The following is a 23506-nucleotide window of genomic DNA, read 5'->3' on the forward strand; positions in this document are numbered from 1 at the left end:
GAGTTATGTTAGGAGCAGCCTCAACAACGCAGTGCAGACCATGCTCATAACAATGTACTGATCTGTTTGTGTATGTTACAGATATGTTGCAAGCACACATAATATATGAACGGAACGTACACAAGTAGACGTAAATAGTCCATGTATCATCCGCTTAAGACCTTGTGGTGGTACATATAAGAAATTGTGACTGTAAAGCCTGTAACATGACTGTACATGCAGCTGTAATAAACAGGAGCTACAACACTAATCTGTATAATGTAGGAGTTGTGCCAAATGTTTTCCTTTATTGGTATACTGTTATGTGAGAAGCCTCAACATGGCAGTGCATTTCTGTAACTTAATGTGAGTCTGAACTGACCATGCTGATAACAATGTTTCGATCTGTTTATGTATGTTGCAGATATTAGTAAAGATATTCAAAGCCACACTTTGAATATTTTTTATTCAGATGTTCTCTCCTAAGTTTGGGCATAAACTCGACACTAGAGGCTTAGTAACTGCTAGTTAGATTTTAACAAAACAGTAACCAAAATTGGATGCACCATGATTAACATTGGGTATGGACTAAATGGAGTTCCAAAGTCTTTGAACATCTACAGATAGTCTTCAAAATGCATGTAAAATAGAGTCAATTTGAACCTAGACGAATTTTCAACTGCAAATCACCAAAATCTTTTTTAATGGGTTGGACTGTGACTTTACATTCACAGGTATTTGAGTAAACTGTCTTATCTGTTTGATTCATAATGTCATCTTCAGTTATTGCCACCTGTATTTTGTCCCCATCAGCTAAATAAATCCAATGCAACATACAGAAGGATATCAGCACTTTATTAAACACTGAATGTGCTTCACTGAATCAAATGTAATAGTGTTGAATCATTAATCCTTCCTCCACTACAGTTTTTTAAGATAAATGAAATGGTCTGTGTGAATTCATATTTCTAGCACCACTGGATTAAAATGGAGACTTCGCTCTTTATTTACTCATTGCCATGGTGAATTGTAGTTTTCTTTTCATTCCCCACTTACTAACTCAGTGAACACACTCAGGGTTGATTGAACTAACTTTGATCAGCTGTTTAAGAATCTCAGGCTCAATCAACTCAGAGCTCCTGCCTCATCATCTCTCCTTTGCTTCCTAGTGTTTTCTTTGTGACTAACCTTTTGTTTCTTGTACCTCAGGATCACCGCCTGCTCCTCTGCCTCACGTTTGCCTTCTGCTGGACAGCCAGCCATGTGCCCATTCGGCACTGCCCACGTCATCTCGTCTGACATTATTCACAAACTTCCTTCAGATGCCTTCAGATGTCCAACCCTAGTCATCTTTAGTTCATCTAATGCCCCTACACCATCACAACACTGTGGGCACAATGCATAATTTTTCACCTACTACCTCTATGATCCAAAAGAGGTGATAAAGCAGCTAAACTCCTCCACCTGCTTCCTTGACCCACAATTTTTTTTCAAAGAACCACTTACACCCATCTGGGATAAGCAACTACAGACCAATCTCCAATATCCCTTTTCCTAGTAAAATATTTGAAAAGGATGTCTACAAACAACTGCATAATTACCTGTCCCTCCACAATCTATACGATGTGTATCAATCTGACTTCAGGACCAACCGCAGCACTAAAACAGCTTTGAAGTAGTCAGTGATCGAAAGATCAACAATGCTGCAAACAAACCTTTTATCCTAGTATTTCTAGAATGGACTGCAGCCTTAGATACTGTCAACCACAGCATTTTAATCAATAAACTAGAAGCTGAGGATATCATGTGAAAGTGAAATACAAACTCAGCTGAGGATATCATGTGAAAGTGAAATATACATCTGAGCCTTGTGGGACCTCAAAGAAAATGTCATAATTGCCAGTTTATAAGTTGTCAAGAGACACAGAGAATGTCCTGCCAGTTGGATAGGAAGAGAGCCCCTTTAAGACACAGCCACATTGCCCAAATTAATTTTCTAGTTTACTGATTAAAATGCTGTGGTTGACAGTAGCAAATAAGGTATAGTCATAGACTGGGTATAGCACAACACTTGATCATAGAAACTGTCCATAGGCTGTATGGTCATGTATACTAGTTAAGATCAGACTGCACTAAAGGAAATTTAGGTACAACAGCAGTAATTATATATGGTGAAAATAAAAGACAAGCAGCTTTTCCCGTCAGACTGCACCTCTGTGCTATTTATATGCATAATATAATGAGCAAAATAAAACAAGGTAATTATAGATCACATAGAAACTCTGCAAGATAAAACACAAGCCTTCAATGAAGAGTAAATCAAGTCTAAGTGAGAGAAAAAGTCCTGAGTGGATCCAGAGGTTACTGAATCAGCTGTAGCTGTAATTTCCAACTTGTGGTGTGACCCAGTGGACTGGGACTCTGCTGCAGATGGCTGATCCAAAGCTGTGACACCAAGTGGTCCTTCATGTCCAGGTGAAACATCTTTGTCTGCAGGGGAGGACAAGTCAGTGGGGAAAAACAGTGGAGCTTGCGTTAACTGCAAACACCTCTAGTGTAGACTTTAGGCCCTAATAGGCAGCTGAGCGGGAGCCAGGAGACTGAGCATGGGACAATAACAAACATAGGGACAGACGGGAACACTCGAAACACAGTTAAGTGAAAGAACAAAAGGAGACACTATAGGAAAAAACTGATGACAATCGCATTAATCCCCATTCACTCCCTGGTCAAATGACATCGGCAGTGATGCAGGTAGTGTCCTCTGTTTCTGATTAGCGGATGTCTATCAGGCCTCAACGTTACATCCATATGTTTGTAGTAATAATACCATACTAGGTCTGCCGGCTGAGACTTGGTTTTTCAGAGCACACAAACACTGTAAACACACACCTGTCAGCTGCCCAGCATGGTGCTATTACCAGAAACACAGCTTCTACACCTTATCTTTACAGTTTATACACACAGCCCGCAGCAGGGTTAATAGCTGCATTTAAAACCTGCATGTTCCAACAGTAACGTAACCCATGCATGTCAGCAACAGTTAGCCTAATATAGCTAACTTGCTAATGTTATCATATCTTACCTGCTGTACTGTCCGCTGCCACATGGACAGAAATGCTGTACACTTTTAGTTATGGTATTATAAATGATAGTCCTCCCTCCAGCCCTGCTCACTTCCTCTGCTGGCTTTCATGGCAGTGCGCTGGCAGTCAGAGCTCCCCCTGCAGTCCATAAAGTGGCTCTGTGCCTCACCCGTTCTAAAACCTCCCTGCAGCCTTTGGGTCACGCCTCCTCATTTGCATAAATGACTCAAGCCTCAATCCCCAAATCCCCAAAACCCCAATCCTAAATGGCTAAATGCCCAATCCTAAATACCAAATTCACTTTTGACCTCTACTTTTAGTTTTAGTTCTGACCCAATAATCCCTCCATAGTCCCTCCATAGATTCCAGACTGAAGCCAAACCAGAAATGACTAAAATTGCAATTCATCGAGTGGCCACATGAGGCGGCCTCCAAAAGGGAGTCAATCCCCATTGACCCCATGTTAAAAAGCCAAACTTTACAGCAGAATTAAACATGTTTACAGCCTGGTCCAAAAGCTGGTTTTAGTGTATATTGCTAAGTTCGCACTTCATGATAACTGTGAGGGGGTGAATTTTTTTATAACTCACCCGTTTAAATTATATTAAGCCCTAAAGTTCTGCATTATTAGGGACGTGGCCACTTTGATTGAAAGTCTCAGTCACAGCTAGCCGAGTGACTGCTGTCTGGATACATACGAAGCTTTGCAGGCTAGCTGGGGAATTGAATGAAGAGTTGGGTGACATCCTGAGTGCAAGAATCTTGGTTGATGGGAAGCTGCTTGTATTTTGCAAGTCTGTGGCTCAGTTGAACAGAGTTGTTTCACTGGATGCGATAGGGAAGCAGCGGGTGTAAGGATTTGTTCCAGGGAGCAAGGCTGGTAAGAAAAGGGTGATTTATGGGGTTTCTCTGGAGATCTCCATGGCCGAGTTGATAAGCGGCATAGAGGGGGTGAGGGTTGATGAGGCCACCCGAATTAAAGTCTTTTGTGATGGAGCTAAGCGGGAATCATCGACCATGGTGTTAACTTTCAGGAAAGAGCCCTCCCAGAACGAGTGTTCCGAGGGTTCTTGTCATTTAAAAGTGCATCCACACAGAAGGCCACCTTTGAGGTGCTTTAAATTCCAGAGGTATGGACATATTGCAGCTGCTTGTAGAGGAAGTAGAAGATGTGGGAAATGTGGAGGTGAACATGAGATCTCTGAGTGTAAGGAGAACGTGGTAAAGTGTGGTTCATGCATGTGTGTGACGACACATTGCTGGAAATCGTGAATGTGAGTAATGCAGGCTATGAGGGTGAAGCAATATAGGGAGACTAACAAAGGGGTGTCTTATGCCGAGGCTGTTAAAAAGGTTGCAACAAGTGGTGAGGTGGGGGACATAAGGAGGAGGGAATACTTGTATAACAGAAAATTGAGTGATGTATCATATGAAGCAGACTAAGAATAATTCAGATGTTGTAAGAAGTGCGGTGAAGGCTGCTGAGAGGAGTCTTGGGTTTGTAGGGATTGAGCCAGCTACCCTCCATAGATGTGTTCTCAAGAGACAGAAGGGGAAAGAATAATGGAAACCAAATGGAAGATGATGATGATGATGATGATGATGATGATGATGAGGTTGAAAGTTAGTCTATTAATGTTTTGCATCCTGCAGTGGAATGCCAGAAGTTTGGTAGCTAATGGACAGGAATTAAATAAGTTTGTGGATGGTTTCAAAGAAAAACCACAGCTAATATGCATACAGGAGATAGGGGAGCGGGGCACAGCCTAACGCGGGGTCCATTTTATGAAATTGCCTCGATTAGGCCTATTGAGCTGTGTGTGTAAGCCACTGAATCCAATCGTGTTTTACCTTAATAACCGTCTTTTTGCCTAAAACATAGTACAGTTTTGATCTATCTGACCAACTAATAGCAAGTGTTAACTAGGCTTAAAGGTTCTTTGTGTAATGTTTAGGAGGATCTATTGTCAGAAATACAATATAATATCCATAACTATGTTGTTGGTGGTGTATAACGATCTTACATAATGAACTGATATGTTTTGATTACCTTTGAATGAGCCATTTTTTTATCTATATACACCACAGGTCCTCTTACATGGATGTCGCCATGTTGCGTCGCCATGTTTCTACAGTAGCCCAAATGGACAAACTGCTCTATAGAGCGTGTTTTGTCACTACGTTGAATACATACAAAGATTAAAGAACAAGTAACATTAGTAGTAGTGGTAGTAATTGTTGTCTGGTATATTAGAAACAAGAAAAGAAGAGAAATTTGAACAAATAGAGGCCCACGTGTATTATGCATATACATATTTTTGCAAACTTGTAATTTGTAATTTGGTTATAACGCTTAGTTTGTTATCTATGTAGAGTGAGCTGTTGTCAATATGCTCTGATAATGCTAATCCAAAACATCTTTGTAGTAGCTTCCACGTTGATTCCACTTTCTGACTGAAAGGTTCAGTGTGTAAGTTTTAGTGGCATCTAGTGGTGAGGGTTGTGAATTGCAACCATATGTCCAGTCTACCACTGATCCCCTACCCTTTCAAAGAGCATAGGACAGCTACGGTGGCTGACACAGCACAAAACATGTCTCTTCTGAGAAATTAGGTTTCTTTAGGTAGACATATTAAGAAATTATATTTACTTATTATTATTCAGTAAAACCATATGTTATTGTGACTTGGCCACTGACAGATAACATGGAAAATGTATATAAAACACTGTCTCTGTTTCTGCACCACAGTCCATTGTAAACCACACATTAAATAAAGTTTATACAAACAAGGGAAACACATTCATTGTCTCTGTGATTATGGATCCTGGCCAAAACTGTCCACCAACAATAATATCTGGCCTGCGGCCAGATTATGGTACATTGATAGCAGCATAAAATATAAATAAATAAATACTTTGATAGCGTTGCTGATATAGATCTCAGTCATGACAGCAACAGTTACTCACACAATCACTTCCTCATTAGTGGTTTTGCCTACAAAATAAAAAGCACAAGAAACTTGTTTACTGCAACTGACCCTTGTTTACTGCAACACACCTCAAACACGCAGCTGGCCAATCATAGTGCAGTATAGGTTTCGCTCTAACTGAGGTCCGACACTTTCATGGCTGTGCTCCATTGACTCTAATGAAAAAGGAGTTGTTTTCTAGCTTTCTTTTCCCGTATTTTTCCAAGATATGGTCAAACACTGTTCCTGGGGCACATGTAATATACAGTCGCTACCCAGAGAGGTTGAAAGGAGAAGTATGATTTATTTATTTATGTAATTTATTATGATTTCCCCCAAAATTAGACAATATTTCTCCAGGGAGTGCAGTAATAAACAGTGGCAGCACCGTGATAAAAGTCCGTCAGGTCCGACAGTTTGTTGGATTTAGCAACAGTATCTACAGGGGGTGTGGCTCAGCGAAGGGTCAATTCTATATTTGGAGTTGAACTGAACTTTTACTTTGAAAAATTATGAACGACTTTAAAAGAGTCTGTAGCCTGCTTGACACACCTCTGAAAGGGCCGTCAGAATACGTGATTCCCCTGAATGTCCTCTGCCTGGAGATACTGGGGTGTATGAAAAAGCGTTCATAGTTTGATGGATGCGGATCAAACACTGAAACAAAAACAGTGCAGCACATGCCGTTATCTGAGTATAGAATGTCCTGCAACTTACATACTGAGTTAACCAAACAACATGTTCATACATTTCAATATTATATCTTATATTCTCACCCATCATCTAATGGTTGAAAGTATTGCTCCGATGCAAAACTTATTTGCCGACCCCTGGAGTATATTATTACTTCTTCTTCTTCTTCTTCTTCTTCTTCTTCTTCTTCTTCTAACGTACGCATTCAACATCATGATGAGTGTCTGCACTGCCTGAATTCTACCAGAAGTAGAACAAGAAGAACGTAGTGATGAAATACGCTCTGTAGTGCTTTTATTTTATCCGTTTTGAGCTACTGTAGAAACATGACGATGCAATGTGGCGACGTCCATGGAAGGGGCTGCCTGCGGTTATGTAGATATTAGATACTCATTCTAAGGTAATAAAAACATAATGTAAGGTCTTTACACACCACTGAAAACATAGTTATGGATAATATATTGCATTTCTGTCAGTAGATCCTAAATATTACACACTGAACCTTTAAGAGCACATGAACACACACTGAAGCCGGAAGAACAATTTCATAACTCAGGAATTGGGACCATCCCAGGAGCAAGTGAATGCACCGTGAGCCACTGATTGCAATTTGCAACCCTTACCACTAGATGCCACTAAAACTCACACACTGAAATAAAAACTATTTTCAATTAATTTTGAAAGGGTTTTATTGGCATTAAGGTTTCAAGAACAACATTGTGAACACATAGAGGTAGATTTTGCCCAAATATTTGTCTTGCAGTGAAGTTGACAGTGTTTCACACGCAGTCTCCTGTCAATATTTATATATATTTTGATGTGTGGATATAATCCATATAGCCATTATTAATCCCTGATAGACCATGATTTATAATAATAATAATAACTTATATTTGTATAGCACTTTTCAAAATTCATTTTCTTTCTCCCACTGTTTTGTTCTCCTGTACTCTGCCTGCCCCCCTGTGTCTCCTCCCCTGCGTGTTCTCCTCCTCTCTCTCTCCCTCCGCTCCTGAGCCCAGCCACCGACTCGCACCTGCACCTCCTCAGCCACATCCCCAGCCTGCCACACAGCCAGCAATCAACCTCATCCCTGCCTGTATATCAACCCCGGTTCTCCACACCATCTTCGCTTGATCGTTGTTGTTCCCAACCTGGTGCCAACCTCTCTCCGGTTAACTCCTGAAGAGATCTCACTTTTCTAGCCCTTGGTTATTTCCTGCGTCTAACCCTGTCTTTCTGCTTTCCCTCCCAGGTTCACTCACCCGCGTCCTCCGTTCAGTCGGCTGGGCTCGTCCACCGGCCCTCTCCTCTCGGGCATCCTCATCCGCCCGCTCCTCGCCAGTCCACCTGCTGCCACGCCACTCCCTGCTGGAGCCTGGCCATTTAGGGCTTTAAAAACAAGTAGTAACATCTTAAAGAGGTGGTATTATGCTTTTAGGCTTTTCCCCTCTCCTTTATTGAATTATATATGTAATATGTTTGCAAAGTGAAAAAGCCCAAAGTCCACCCCAAAGGGAGTTCCCATCTCCCACAGAAAACACTGCCTGAAAACAGCTCGTTTGTAGTCCAGACTTTTCCCTTTGATCTTTAATTATTTAGACTAAACCAAAATGTGTTAGGTTGTACCCCGTTCTCCCCTACAGCTTACAACAGCGAAGTTATTGAATATTAAAATTCCCCAAAATTATACCTTTTTTTCCCCTTAACTAAATGTTGTAGTATAACCAGCAGGAGATTATGAATGTGTGTGAGGTGATTTTCGCAGACACTAGTTGTACAAGAGTAAAACATATAATATTAATAAATATTAAAATAAAACAAGTACTCAAATCTATTATTAAGAGGTGTCTGACTTGCCTAGTGTAGTACAATAATTCGGCATTGGTTTGGAGTCCGTGGGTCACATGACATGGAAGCTATTGGAAAAAAAAAACATTATTTTCCATAAATTATTAATAAATATTAATATAAATTTGGATATGCACTCAAACATAATATGAAGAGGTGTGTCTCATTTGCACAGTGTAGCTCTACAGTTCGGCATTGGTTTGATGTCGTTGGATCGCATGGAAGCTATTGAAATAAATGATGATTTCCCGTAACACTGTTTAATAAATTGTAATTTATTGTTAGTCCCTAAGCTGACCACCGGTGGTTGAAAGCGATCTACCGGAGGTGAGCTAACCGCACTTAAAATGCCCACACTGGGTGTACTGAGTAAGAAGCCGTCACCGGGTCGAATATATAACTTAAAACTAACTTCACCGCGATAACTTAGTGCATTCAGTGTGTGTTGGTCATAGTTTGGCATTGATGAATGAAAATGCCAACAATATGCCTACTACAAAGAAAGCTGTGTAATGATACGGTGTTTGTTTGTTCTGGGGAACAAAATTAAATTAAAAAGAGAAATTGTAGGGGGTTTTCTGTGACGTCTGTCTCTATGGCAACCACATGTATACAACATGGCGGAAGAGCAGCGAGCAGTGATGGACTTCAACAAAATGAATTTTTATCCGCAGCTTTAGCTAAATTATTTGTGCATATTTGGAAGATCAACGGTTAAAATCGCCTCGTGTCTATTTCTATTTTAATGTTGACGTTACGTGCAAATAAAGTTGAAGTTTGTAAGCTAGTGAGCTACATGAGTGGCTCAGTGCTTGTGTACCATGCAGGAAGAGCCAGAGACGAGGCGGTTTGATCCGTCTGTGGACAGTCACAGGCCCGCATCAGGAAAGTCTCAGGTAATGAACACGTGTTGGGTATTATAGCTGCTAAGAATAGCCACTAAACATCAAGCAAAATGACTTCACATTGTAAAACCTTTCTTTTCTCGAACATTAGGACATTTCTCATGTGTTAGCAAGCACTTTCAAGGCCCTTTACACAAAAGACATCCTTGGGAAAGACACTTTGTCCAACCTTATCAAGACGAAGAGTGGACGGAGCAGCTACCATGACAGATATGTTGAAGAGCTTCAACAGGTAATTCTACAACACTGTTAACAAAACAGTGCTGCATGCTTCACAATTCAATTCCAACAGAAAAAATAAATCTGTATTATTATTAAGTAATTTTTGTTTTCAATCACAAAGGCTCATTCTGAATACAGCCGGTGTATGAAAGAGGCTGACATGCTGGAGAGCCATATAATTAAGGCCAGAGCTCGGGCTGCAGCCACAGAAAGCCAGGCCTATGAGAGAATGAAAGAGAGGATGGGAGATGTTTATGATCATCAGGGCCTCCTTACAGGTGGGATGGAAACATTGTCATGAATGAACATGACATTTTATACTGCTTTAAAGTGCTGTATTATTTTACTGAAGTACGCAGCATGATTGCTTAATGTCATTTATTATGATGAGCTGTAACTGTACACTGTCTTTAATCTTAATATACCAGGGGTGTAATAATGTTCTCTATTTGATTTGTTATTTCTTATGTCTATTTTCAGTCCAATCAGCCTTTTCCTGGTGTGTAGACAAAGATCTTCTCAAATTGAACAACCTGATTTCCCCCGAGGACTACTTAACTACACCAAAACTCCAAGTGGAAACACCAACAGCAAGTACATGACCCTCTTTAGGGCTCATCTTAAATGATTAATAACCTGTGTGTTTTGGCTCAGTTTTTCACATATCCCTTTCCTGTTAGTAAAATTGGATCCTGCAAGACCGACCATCGCCCACACCATGCACGTGTCCAGGGAGCCGCAGGATGATGGGTATACTCAGATTCCCAGAGCAGAAGAGAGTGTAGCAGAAATGAACCAGTCAGATCTCAGCCAGACCTTTGACTCCAGCTCTGATACCCCAAAGAGCAAGAAAACTCCCAGGGAGGTGAGGAGTCAGAAGCCTACACCCTTTCGATTAGACAGAGCTAACAAGAGTGATACTCTATGCACTAATAAGGAGTGTATTTATACTGTGTTTTTACCTAATTGCCAACAATTAAAAGACTAGATAATCAAGTGAAACAAAAGACTAATTGAAAAAAATTAACAAATAAAAGGAGACAACAGACAAAGCAGGACACAAAAAGAACATTGTTAAAAGTTCCTCTGAGTTTTAGAAGCTGATGTAAATGATGGTTCTGATCTTGGAAGAGTTCTTCTGGGAAGGAGGGATACTTGATTACATCAGTATACTGTAAACGTTCAATTCAAAACATAATTAAAATATGCTTCAGAGGCCGACCCAGACCAAACCCAGACCAAAGTGGAAGGATGAGCCAAGCGCAAAGGATCGGGCAGATGGATGGGAAAAACTTCAGAAGCTGAAAGATCGACACAACTTCCTCCGCAATCCTCGCTTCCTTCCTCCGAATGCGCAGCAGGGTGGCACATCCCTCATCCGGCCCAAAGTGGGGAAGACAGAGCATGTGAGGAAAGGGATGGAGGAGCAGAGGTACCTTGCGTGTGCTGAGTCATAGGGCAGCAAATATAAAAAGGCAGGACATTGACATAGTTGACCGAACACAATAGGCTTATGTAAGACAATCCCTCTGCAATATTAAATGCAAACACGAGAACCATTTCCAACAGTAGAGGTAAAGAATTGCACCGTTTGTTCCAAAGGAGCGATTTGCAATTTGATACTCCTGGCATTATGTAATTTACTGTGTAGTACACCTGTAAGGGAGGAGTTTATTTATTGTATTATTAGTATTCTAATTTACTGTATAAAGGCTTTACGAATTATACCAACTAAATATAAAGTATAACTAGTAAGTATAATATTCCCCCTCCTAAATGCTAATAAATCTCAGGACAAAAAGTTTCTGCCATCTGACTGACACATTCTTAATCAAATCAGGCCTGGGTCACGTAATATATGCAACTTTTTCGAATTTTGACACAAACACAGATAGGCTAACTTGCGTTGAGCATACAGTATACTCTTTGGCTGTAGTTTTGTAAGCAATCTAATACATGTGTGAGGTTGTGTGGCAGCCCTTTTTTGTGCAATATATAAAATAAGATAGTACTAACTCTGTACAAATGCATTCCTAAGGTTTTTTTTAACCTTTATATTTTTACTGTATGTGTGAAGGTGTGAGATGTCAGGTTCATGTTTGTGTATATGTGCATGATTCTATTTGTGCTTTGCGTACAGATACTGTGAATGACAGTGAGCATTATTGGGTCAACAGGAAGGTTTATTTTACCAAGAACCCATTCCTGCTTCACTCACATCAGTGCAGTTAAAGCGCACAACATTTGCTTTGTGGTTTTCATGTAGAACGTAATGCTGGCTAGTAATTCTAGCGTGTTAGCCAGCTCACCACTTCCTGTGAAACTGTCTTTATTGATACATAAAACTCAGGTTGTTTGTGCTTTTTTTTCACCTAAAAGCGCCACTGATGATCCTTTCCCAGTGTTCCTAGCAAAACCTTCAGTGGTGGTTTTCTCTGACTACAGCGTGGGACATGTTTATGAGGTGTGTGAGATTTCAGTGACTTTCTTATGCTGAACAGTTATAACTTCAGGACAAGGACACATCCAAGACTACTAATGTTTGCCAATGAGATGATGTGTATTAACATGCCCCGTCTTGTTTTAGACTACACTGGAGCTGAAAAACTTGACTTCCGCAAGCCGACATGTCCGAGTCATCCCTCCTACCACTCCTTACTTCTCTATTGGCCTCGGTGAGCTCTTCCCTTTGTTGGTTTATACAGCTTCCTTATACCAGCTCAAGTGATTCTAAAAAGGTCAGGGAGTTTTTATAAAGTCATACATCTCTGGAATGAAGTTAGTGGAGATTTTGGGCGTTCTCGTGTTGTTGTTTACTGTGAACACTAGCACCACCTACTGTATCAAACATTAAAGTACAAGAAGATAAAATGCACACAAGTGAGTGTAGATCATTCTTTGGTACAATGTCAGAAGGGATTGACATTAAGGTATGTTTTGGCAGGGCGATTCCCCGGCGAGGGGGGTGTTGTTGCCCCAGGGATGAGTTGTAAGTACACAGTGCGCTTCGCTCCTGACTCCCTGGGGGACTACGAGGACTTCATAGTGGTGGAGACCCAGGCCGAACACCTGCTTGTGGTGCCCATCGCGGCCAGGCGACCCCCTCCAGTACTCACCTGTGAGTCTTATTACAATCTACCGACCTTGTGTTGTTGTTATGCTCATCTGTGTACTTTATTTGATCATGTGTTACTGATATGTTTGCCCCTTATTATTGTGTAGTGCCAAGAGTTCTGGACTGTGGTTGTTGTCTGATTGGAGGAGTAAAGTTTGTTGAGTTCCTGTGTCAAAATGTTGGTCTCAGCGCTGGGACCTTCTGCATCATCCCCAAGAACCAGTGGCCAGCTTCCAACCTCAGGGTAAAAATCTATCCGACACATTATCTAAGACACATCGTAGGTCCAAGTATTCAAGTAGAAGTAAAAGTGGTCCTCAAAATAACTACTTAAGTAAGAGTACAAAAGTATTTACTAAAAAATTTACTTGAGTAGCGAGTAACTTAATGAGTAACTTAGGAAAAGAAAAAAAACTGACATTTCCCCCAAGTCTTTTATTTGATGTGGATGTGAGTTATTTCAGATGTCTTCCTCAGGTAAAGGTAAAGTGAACATACGCGTGTATTTGTAATGAAATGACCAGTCATCATCTCCTAATTAAATAACCTGCCACATTTACACGAGGAAAAAATTCCCAGTGTGTATCCATCAAGTGTGATTACAAAATATTGCACTAATATTATAGCCTGTTAGTACTCCAATAAGTAAAGATTTTAGAATACAAATTCTTTTCTTGTTGTCCCACAATATTAAATTAGGATTTGGCAAACAAAACAAATTAGGAGATAACTCTGTGATGTTTCATAATTTATTCCCCTATTAAATACAGGTGTGTTCACTTCTTCATGTTTACCTGGGGAAGATCATCTGTGGTTGAAAAATTATATTAGTCACATCCACATAAAATAAGAGTAGTTTGTCTTTTTTGTGTGTGCATAATTTGGTCTGTCTTCATCTGGCGACTGTACACTGTTAGCTTGAATATTTACATTAAGGCAGAAAGCAGGAGGAGTTTTTAAGCATGATATACTGTACTATTAACATATTTGCAATAACACAACAGACACTGCTCTCTGTCAGCTCATTGTCGGCACGGTGTAGCCTTTGACTTCACAACCAAAACCCGCTGCACCATGCCGGTCTCATCCCAGGGCGTCAGATACCGACTCTTTGAGAAAGCCTGACAAAACGTTGGTATCGGTGCCCTGGGATGAGACGGGGCTGGTTGCACGGTGCGCCAAATTTTATCTGTAGCTTTAATATTAGCTGCTATCACCATTTGAAAGAGTTTGTAAGAGTAAAAGTATGATGCATTAAAACTACTCTGACAAGTACAATTTACTCAAAAAAGTTACTTGAGTACATGTAACGGAGTAAATGTAACTCTCTGGACACATGGTGATTGTTAAATTATCAGCAGATAAGATATTTTGTCTTTTTTTATTGTAAAAAAAGTTCCCTTCCTGTGTTTTGACAGGTACTCGTTTTTTCTTTTTTTTATACAGTCTGTTGCTAGAACTTACTTCTCTGAGCTGCCACCCTTTGCTGTCAGCCCGTCTCTTTTTGTGTTGCATCCAGGGGAGGCCATTGTAGTGGAGGTGAGTCTGTTATAGAGGTACATTTTAATTAAGTTGGAACACAAATATGTAGATGCAGTGCTTGATATATACATATAACCACAGTTGTTATTAGCACTACTCACTACGATTTTATATACTTGGGAACCTGGGTTATTGTTTAAAGTCTTCTCAGTATAGTTTTTTAATCACTGCTTTCACACGGCTGACTGTGTGTGTGTGGAAATTCAGTATTCAATCTTTGTGTCTTCCAAATATGTGCGTGTGTGTGTGCAGGTGGTTTTCTTTCCCACCACTGCTGAGAAGAGCTGTCAGGTTTTCACTGTTGTGTGTGACAACTGCCAGGTGAAAGACATTTCCATTGAAGGTGAATCTTTTCAGTGATCAGAAAACTTCCTAAGAGCTTAACTCTTAAATCAAAAAAGTATACTTTGAAATTTCTCCGACGTAAGGTAAAATGTACTTATTTGGATGGGGACCCACCCCTGTCTCTATAATGTGTGTGTTTCCCAGGGGAGGGCCAGCTGATCGCGCTTGAGCTTGTGTCTGTATCTGGGAGGAAGGAGCCTCCTGTAGTAGGAGAGGTGCATGACCTCACGGCAGAGCATGTTGTCCGTTTCAGCCCGTGCAACCCTCACTCTGTGCAACATAAAAAACTCATCATTAGAAACAATGTGTAAGCCTCACACCCTCACACATCATCACTGCAAAGAATGAATTGGCAGGAACATATCATGTTTTTAAAATGTATTGAATGTAATGCCTCTCCACTGGTATAAACGTCACCCGGGCTCTTTTTTGGCCAACAAGATAGCATAATGAGTAGGGAGACCACTTTTAAACTGGAGCACTGGGATTCAGTGAGAGTGGGTAGCGTTCACATAGTATAAGTGTCCTTGAGTAAGAAACTAAATACTGATTAACTACAAGACCCAGGGCGGCTGTTCTCTCGCTGACCCAGCGCTGCTCATTTCACAATAGCACATGTAGAAAAAGAGTTTCGCTTCAGGTATCATTAAATATCACATTACATATCTCTTTCATTCTCTCTCTCTCTGGGGCTGAAGCCACCTGGAGTTGCCTTTCCACTGGCGGATCATGAAGCCCAACCTGCACCCCCTGCTTCCAGGTGAAACCCCAGAGCCCTCCCATATCCAGTTCCACCTGGCCACAGATGATATTTTCAGCATCAGCCCTGTAACAGGGGTTCTGGCCCCCTGCCAGGAAGAAGAGTTTCTGTTCACCTTCTGTCCAAAAGAGGTACACAAGACTCAGAATAAATGAATCAACATTTTGAGTCTCATGTTTGAAAGCTAGATTTCATAGTACAGTCTGAGCCAGAAAGAAACATGTCCTACTGATATTTATTTCGTGTCCTATTAACAATCTTCTTGTTTTCTGAAGTTGAAGGATTACCACAGTGTCTGTCACTTAGTCCTGAGGGATGTCCCCCAGCTGCCACCAGAGCCCAGTGACAATGGGTAAAGTTAAACTGTAAATAATCATGTGAAATCAACATCACATACAAAGAACTCTGACATCGTACAGACTAAACAGAGGCTCCCCCGTCTAACCCAGTATTGGATTGTGTCTTTGTGTGTGTGGAAATCTAGTGTCCTTCAGCCTGTGCGCCCTCGCTCCAAGGTGAGCGATGTCATCGTCATGGAGATCGAGGTCAAGGGGTCAACAGAGCCGTACCAGGTCCTTCTAGAGCCCTATGCTGTTGTAATCCCTGGAGAGATTTTTATGTGCACAACCACCCGCAGGCAATTCAAGGTTATTTAAGTTAACACTTTCTCCTCATTTTAGCCAGAATTGACAGATATTATTTTTCTGTCAAATCATTGTGTGCCGCAATTACAGTTGTTCATGGTGCTTGTATGTCTTGGGTGTATCAGATGTGGAACCACAGCAAAACCTGCATCTTTTTTCAATGGGAGAGGAAGAGCAGCATCCACATCATAGAAGTAGAGCCCTCTACTGGGAGAATAGGTGTGTCACACAGGGCAATGTGGAATAAATAGTAATTCGTCGTAATCGTAATTATTATAAAAATTATAAATTGTAAACAGCATTTGATACAGTTGATTTATCGGTTTATTATTGATTGACTTGTCCTTCTTTTGTTTGGGTCTAGAGGAGAACGAGTGTTTTGATTTCGACCTGATTGTGACTGGAGGGAAGCCGGAGAGGGTTGTGACCAGTCTGGTTTGCCACATAGAGCACCGCCACGAGCCTGTCACTTTGGCCGTGGAAGTCTCTTTTAAGGTAAAAACAAATCTTAGCACCATCAAAAAATAACTAACAAAGTACTTTACTATCCCACATTAATAGTTTGTTGCTATGAGATTCTTTGAGTATAGTTTATGACCACTTTATGCTCATTATTTGATTTTGTATAGGGTCCCATAGTGACCCTCAGTGTCCCCAGTGTGGACTTTGGGCTCATAAAGCTTGGGGAGCAGACACAGACCACGCTGCTCCTCACTAATGTCACCCAGCTGGAGGCTTCCTGGGTGCTGAAGGAGAGGCAGGACCACCAAGGCACACAGGTACTGTGCAGGGGACTATAGTAACACAAAGGTATGGTTCACGCTTATTGCAAGGTGGATTTTTATTTTTATTTTTTTTACTACTATCTATATGAATCTCTGTTGCATAGATCTTTGTGGAGCCACACAGAGGTGTGCTGCCCCCCTTGGCCTCTTGCAGTGTGGATGTGCTATTTAGGCCACATTTCTGCCAGCGATATGAATCACAGCTGGAGCTGACAGTGGAGAATGGAACGGGATGGTAAGGATGCACAAAACTGCACTGTTCCTCGCTTTCAGATTTACCTTATTTAAGGGGAAAATAAGCATCGTATTTAAAGCAGCTGGAGCTTACGGGCTGTTAAGTGGTCCAAAGGGACCAGCCTTGATAACAGTAATGTTGTTTCTCAGTGACATTGTCCTGTCGATAACAAGTAACCTGTGTGTTTGTTGCAGTCTCCTGTCGGTGCGAGCAGATGTGCAGTCTCCCCAGGTGTGTCTGCTCAACTGCGAGCTGCTTCTTTCTGAGCTCTACATCGGAGTCCCTGCCAAAGCAACCGTCACTCTTTTCAACCAGACTCTGCTGCCTTCACGCTTCAGCTGGATGGTACGCTTGCATCACTACTTTTAACATTTTATCACCTCTTATTTTACTGTAAGAAAGATGAATGTTGCATGTTTGCAGTGCATCATCTGTGTGATACATAAGGTTGTTTGGGTACATATTTTCAAATTACAGAATGATTTTTATTAAATTAGGATGTCTTTAAAGACAGTTAATGCTTGGTGAATCGAGTTTTACATTTCCCCCTCTAGGAGCAGCTCCAGGGTAAACAGGCTGAACTGTGTGCAGCCAGTTTTGACCCCTCATCTGGTACTCTGGGGCCTCATGCCAGTTTGGAGATCACAGTTAAATTTACCTCTCACACAGATGTGAGTACCAGTTATTAACACAACAGAAGGTCACAGGATTTGTCATTCAACACAGTTGTACCACTTGTACTATACTGTGATGTCTGCAACTAAAAGACGCACCGAAAATATATTTTTTAATGATTATTGTGTTTTTAAATTGTTTGTCTTTTCATCCAGCTGGAGCTGACTGAGGTGGCCGCTCTCTGTGAGGTCCAGGAGATGAACTCTCCTCTTGTTCTTAGCATCATGGCTTCCAAAACTAAGAAACTCAGCGTGTCCTACTCGCTGCCTAGTGTCCGGTAGTAACCTTGGCGTATACTCTAGTATCTAACCAGCTAGTAGCTGCACTAACTCCATAGCATAAGTGTTCAACCTCGCAGATTGACACTTAACCACTGCTCTTTGCTTTTAGCTCTGCCCCAGATGATAACTCCTCACCCCTGTTACTTGACTTTGGAGACGATGTCATTTTGAAGAGAGCCGTTACTAAGCAGTTATTGATATCCAACCAAACTGCCGTCCCCGCCTCTTTCACCATAGAGGCGGAGTATTTCACCGGCCGTGCCTCAAAGCCAAATAACCAGTCAGAGAAAAGGTAAGGGAGCTCGCTCACACACCTGAATAATGGATCAAAGAACTGCTTTACTGAACTGCTGATGTGCCACGGGCCACATTTTAATCACAGATTCAGATATGACAAGAGGCCGCTTCACTCTCTTCAAGCTCAGAAGATAGAGGAAAAAGCACATGAGGGTATGCTTTAATTTTTTCATTAGTGTACACTCTTTTTCTAATTGAAATAATAAATGTAAGCAGATTGAGTACATGCGCTACAGATTCTGTATTTCTGTATCTGCTGGCAGAGTTTGTGAGCAGCCTGCTGGCTCATGGAAAAGGTGCAGCTTTCTTTGCACTACCAGACACTGGGACGCTGGGACCTTTTGAGACCCAGACCGTGGATGTCACTGCCTACACTGACATGTGGGGGGAATACAGAGATCACCTCGTATGTAATGTACGTCGTTATACAATGGGGTGTAGATATCTTTCTATTGCAAGATTAAGATAATGAGCATCGTCTTTTATACACGGATCCTCTTCATGTTGTTGTAGACTGATAATAATACATTAAATCTAATTTTCCTGCTGCAGGTGGGAGACCTTGAGCCTGCACTCATTCCCATGCAGATGACAGTGAAAGGCTGCCCGCTCTACTTCCAAATGACGGGCCCTCGTCCAGATGGCCAGGGACCAATCATACAGTCTGTTCCTCTGTCTATTTCTCCAATTAAATCCACCATCATTAGTGATGATGCCATTACATCTTTTGGTTTGACATTCCTGTTTGCATCACAAGGTTCGGCACTCATGTATCTGGAGGCGACACGGTGTCTCGTCTTCTTCGCATCAACAACCCCACCATGTTTGGTAAGCATAATCATAAATAACACCCTGTCCTGGGGGGGGGTTCCATAATAGGAAAAGGACCAACTAATGTATTTAAATTTAATATGTAGTCTGCTGTGGCCTCTCTGACTTCTGTCTTATTGATGACTGTGTGTGGGCAATCACACTACTTTCCCCTCCGGGGGTTATAAGATTTATCTTATCTAAATCTTTATATGCTACCAGATATTCGCATTGACTGGGAAACATACAACGTAGATCCGAATGACCATAAACTGGTGGATGTTGTGGTGGCGTATGGAGACGCCTTCCCGGTTAAAGATGCCGATGGCAATAAGGTGTTGAGTGGAGCATTAAGGATTTCTGATGGGAACGTTCAAACAGCCTGGGAAAGAAATCAGAGCCCGAGCTCTGAGGGAACGAGCGCCTCCCTCCAAAGCGTGACTGTGAGTACATTTAACATCACAGCACAGATAAACAAACATAAACTTTAACGATTTTTATGACGTCGCCTCTGGGAAATTCCTGTGGCTACGATGCCAGTAAGTGCTGCGACGTAAAATTCACATTTTCTTCTTTCATCGGCTCAAAGTGACATAATCTCATTGATTTCAGGATGGGGAAGGAGAGGAATATATATCTGACTGTGAAGAAGAAGACACCTGTCTTTATCCCTCTCCTGCAAAGACAAAACTCTGCTCTGTCCACATCAGACCTCATGTGGGCAACCTCTCAGATTACCCATACTGCATCACACCTCAGCAAATAGTATGTTGATTGGATTTTATCCACATGCATGCATTTTACCACTTAGACGCTTTGTAGCTTTTAGCCATATGAATAATTTCGCATTTTCTTTCTGTCATTTATCTCAAGGTGATACCAGCTAAAAGTAGCGGTACAAACCATGTATCTTTTACTCCCCTCACTCTTTCCGGGTCAGTTTGCGAGTCCAGATGTGTGGGCTTGGCTCTGGGCTTCATGAGTCTGGACTCCGAGGTAGCATGTTCAACACTCAAAACACTTTTTCAGTTTTAAATCCTGGGAAAAAAAGGCAAACAGTAGAGGACTCTGATGCACCCTCTGTTTACAGACGGCTGCCTGTGTCCCAGGTAAAGTTGGAAGAGCTCAGGGTTTAGATTTGGAGCCTGTCAGAGTGGATCTACTAGCAGTCGTAAGGCCTGCAGTGTAAGCCATTACAATCACACTATTTATGTCCCCAAAGCCCTCAATACATCCAGTTGAATTTATGTTTCCTAAATTAAAATTAGCTGAGGTTAAGCAGAAGGAGCTTTGAGTTGGTCTGATTAAGTTGTATGTCTTCCTCTTGGCTCCCTGTTGCTGCAGGCTGTTGGTGCAGATGGAGGAGGATGAAGGGGTGCTAGAGTTTCGTGCCTCAGCCGGTGATTTAATGAGGGAAGAATCAGAGAAGGAGGTAGGTCTGGGAAATCTATAACACTAATGAACAGTGCTCTGACATACTGAAGTGCACGGCCGAGGTATTGATCCCGAGGTGTGCTGTATTTCTGGCCAGTCATGCTCACTAGTCGTTTTTCTGGTTGTTTTGCGCCGTAGCTGGCAGTGCACGAATTTGACATCACACAGACTCTTCAGCTGAAAAACAACTCAGAAATGCTCCTACACTTCAGACTAGGGTGTCAGCCTCCATTTTTAGTGCTCAAGCCGCAGCCTCGAGCCCGGACCAGTGCCTCCAGCAACCTGCCTGCTGGTGACAGTCAGTCTCTGGTGCTGAAGCCACAACACAGCATGCAGGTGAGACAAGGAGAGGCGGCCATGTTGTGGATAATATATACTGTAGATATGGTAGCAGAAAGATTTTTATCTAAGGGTGTGTTATCTTGTTGTTCTCGACACGTAAGTTGAACTCTTTCCTGTGAATACCAGGTGAAGGTGGCCTTCCACTGCTCCCTGTCCCTTCTGGACCATGCAGACCAGGCAGATGAGGACGTCCCTCCTGGGGTGACACTGATCCACAGTGCATGTGGGCAGAGGACGCTGAGGTTCCAGCAGAACCTCCTGATTCTCTACAGCAACAGCACCCTGCAGGTCAGATCTGCATCTCTGAGAAAATGAAATAACACTGTATAATAATTTGTATGTTATTCACAAAGTTCACGTCTGCTCTGCTCTGTGCAGACAGTGCCGCTCTGTGCACATCTGGATCTTGCCACAATGCGTCTGTCCAGTGACGGCCTCAACTTTGGGTTCTGCTACATCGGTCAGACGCAGACAATAGAAGTCAACCTCTACAGCCATGGAGCCCACACATACTGGAAAGCAATTATAGGCAACTACTGATCTGTCTTCTATATTCATTTGGCATTCACTCCTGTGGTCTTACATTAGCTCTGGGGTTTGGTTGGGTCTGGGATTTAGACCTAACTTGGCTACACTAGCTGTAATTATTAATGTTTTTACACACACACTACTTTGGACTGCCAGTTAATATATATCAATTTTCATATCATTACTTTCTGTAACAGCAGGAATGTGTCTGCCTCTTCCCTCCTTATTATAATCAGTTTGGAGCTTTATAATGAGAGTTTCCTTCTTTTATGCAGTAATAATTGTATTGCCCAGAAAATTATGTCTATGATGTTGCACCAAATAATGATGCCCATTGTGTCAATTATAATTCATATTCCTTTGTTCGCAAAGCTTGTCAACCTATAATTGACCTAATATACTAGTAGTGTGTTTCACTGTATGTGTGTGTATGTGTGTGTGTGTAGAGTCCGATGAAGAAGACTCCCATGCGTTCAGAGTGACACCAGACTTTGGGCTTCTCAGGTCCAAGGAGCTCCATGTTAACCGCTATAGCCAGTGTCTTCAGATCAGCTTCACTCCCAGGTAAATAAACCACAGATCACTAACACAATGTCTACACAGGGATTATGTTAAGCGTGAACTGAGAAGGTGAAAAACATATTGACATTTTGCTACCATATGCAAAACTTGCTTAATTACAGATGTTTGCATATTGTGTGTCATAGTGAGGACAGAGCGTTCAGGGCCATTGCAGTAATCCAGTCTCCTCTGGTGAAGAACCCCCTCATCCTGCAGCTCCAGGGAACGGGATCCTTTGATGAGGCGCACAGCTCTAACTAGGCATCCTAATAATATCAGTCACCACCTGCTATTTAACCTGCTCTCCTTAAATCAACTTATTTATAGTCCTTTTGTAAGAATGGAAATAAATATAAAGGACATATAAAGAAGAAGTTGTAACTGGTTTTCTATCAAGATGGTTTAAAGTAGATATTCATAAGATCCTCATTGAGATACAGGCACTAAAACTCTGCATGTTTACATATTAATGAAGTATTTACGCAGTTAAATATTAATGTGAGTTGTGATGAAACATGTAGCTCAACACACTTAATCACCATCACCATCATTTATGTTACAAAGATGTATTTAGCCTAATGTACAACAGCCTTAGCTTAGTGGCATGTGATAATAAAGGTTATCAAAACCTCACCTAATTGCATCCAGTCTCTCTGCAAAAAAAAATATTTCAAAATTAATAACAAACTCTTTCATTAAGCGATGTTTCAAATCACTATATGTCATCACAGTAAAAAGTCTTGACTTCTAGTCTTCTCCCAGTCTCCCAGTCCAGTCCCAGTGTACGTGGACACCATGCGACAGACCCTTGAAACCATTTTCAGAACAGGAAACAGGAGATGGATACTAGGAAAGTCTGTTGGATCATTGATACCAGATGTGTTTTTCAAGTGGGGTTTTATCAAATGAGTCTTGTATTTCTCTAACTAACGAACAGCAGCTCTGTAGTTGTTGGCAAAAACCTTCTGCCTCTGTGTTTGTGCTTTTTGAGCTGTTATCACCTGGCAGGCAGTTGACTCTGGAGGATGACCCATAGCAGTGGCTCCTCTCTTGGGATTCTCCACTGGGAATCTCAGCTTTGCCACAGGAAATCCATTATTTACTGTAAAGTTTAATCTGTAAAAAGAAATTACTTCCCCAGTATTTTAAGGTTTTGGCCTGACTGCTAGCGGCTACAGTTCACCCTGAAGGAAAATGGATTTTTCTAGAAAACCCTTTTAGCAAAATCAAAAATGGCCGCCACAAGGATAAACACTAGTAGTGCTTCCACACACAGATTACAAGCTTGTTCCAGTGCGGCAGGGAGGGTAAAGGCATGTTCAATACACATAACAGGAGGGAGAACTATGGCAGAACAAAATCTTTGACTGTAGACTCACAACCAGACAGCACAGGTGCTCCTCCATCCCTGACTTGGCTGGAGTTAACTATAACAGATAGTACGTGT

At 41.6% G+C, this 23506-nt stretch overlaps 1 protein-coding gene across 1 annotated transcript; it reads left to right on the forward strand.

Moving 5' to 3' along the window:
* The first annotated feature begins 9200 nt into the window (after positions 1 to 9200).
* Positions 9201 to 22692, forward strand: dlec1 (DLEC1 cilia and flagella associated protein). Its single transcript, XM_038728757.1, has 38 exons — positions 9201 to 9474; positions 9575 to 9715; positions 9827 to 9983; positions 10186 to 10299; positions 10386 to 10570; positions 10920 to 11137; positions 12085 to 12169; positions 12293 to 12380; positions 12650 to 12823; positions 12928 to 13064; positions 14267 to 14359; positions 14615 to 14705; positions 14852 to 15014; positions 15406 to 15598; positions 15743 to 15819; positions 15952 to 16114; positions 16237 to 16330; positions 16476 to 16606; positions 16741 to 16890; positions 17001 to 17131; positions 17326 to 17476; positions 17686 to 17802; positions 17962 to 18083; positions 18197 to 18379; positions 18470 to 18537; positions 18648 to 18799; positions 18937 to 19046; positions 19142 to 19212; positions 19417 to 19637; positions 19807 to 19959; positions 20068 to 20190; positions 20285 to 20379; positions 20539 to 20626; positions 20767 to 20964; positions 21097 to 21258; positions 21349 to 21499; positions 21945 to 22062; positions 22206 to 22692. Exons 1-38 carry the CDS (start codon positions 9400 to 9402, stop codon positions 22318 to 22320), a joined length of 5058 nt encoding a protein of 1685 aa, XP_038584685.1. The 5' UTR covers positions 9201 to 9399; the 3' UTR covers positions 22321 to 22692.
* Positions 22693 to 23506: the final 814 nt, after the last annotated feature.

The sequence above is a fragment of the Micropterus salmoides genome, unplaced genomic scaffold (assembly GCF_014851395.1).
Source record: "Micropterus salmoides isolate LMB-PRFRI ecotype aquatic unplaced genomic scaffold, ASM1485139v1 Ms_hic_scaffold_1, whole genome shotgun sequence".
Classification (NCBI taxonomy): domain Eukaryota; kingdom Metazoa; phylum Chordata; class Actinopteri; order Centrarchiformes; family Centrarchidae; genus Micropterus; species Micropterus salmoides.

What these genes read in the sequence shown, in the direction of transcription:
- dlec1 (XM_038728757.1), top strand. Translation starts at nt 9,400, where the DNA reads ATGCAGGAAGAGCCAGAGACGAGGCGGTTTGATCCGTCTGTGGACAGT. An exon ending in TCATCAGGGCCTCCTTACAG is followed by an intron (nt 9,984 to 10,185) that starts GTGGGATGGAAA and finishes GTCTATTTTCAG; the next exon opens with TCCAATCAGCCTTTTCCTGG. An exon ending in CCTCCCTCCAAAGCGTGACT is followed by an intron (nt 19,638 to 19,806) that starts GTGAGTACATTT and finishes CATTGATTTCAG; the next exon opens with GATGGGGAAGGAGAGGAATA.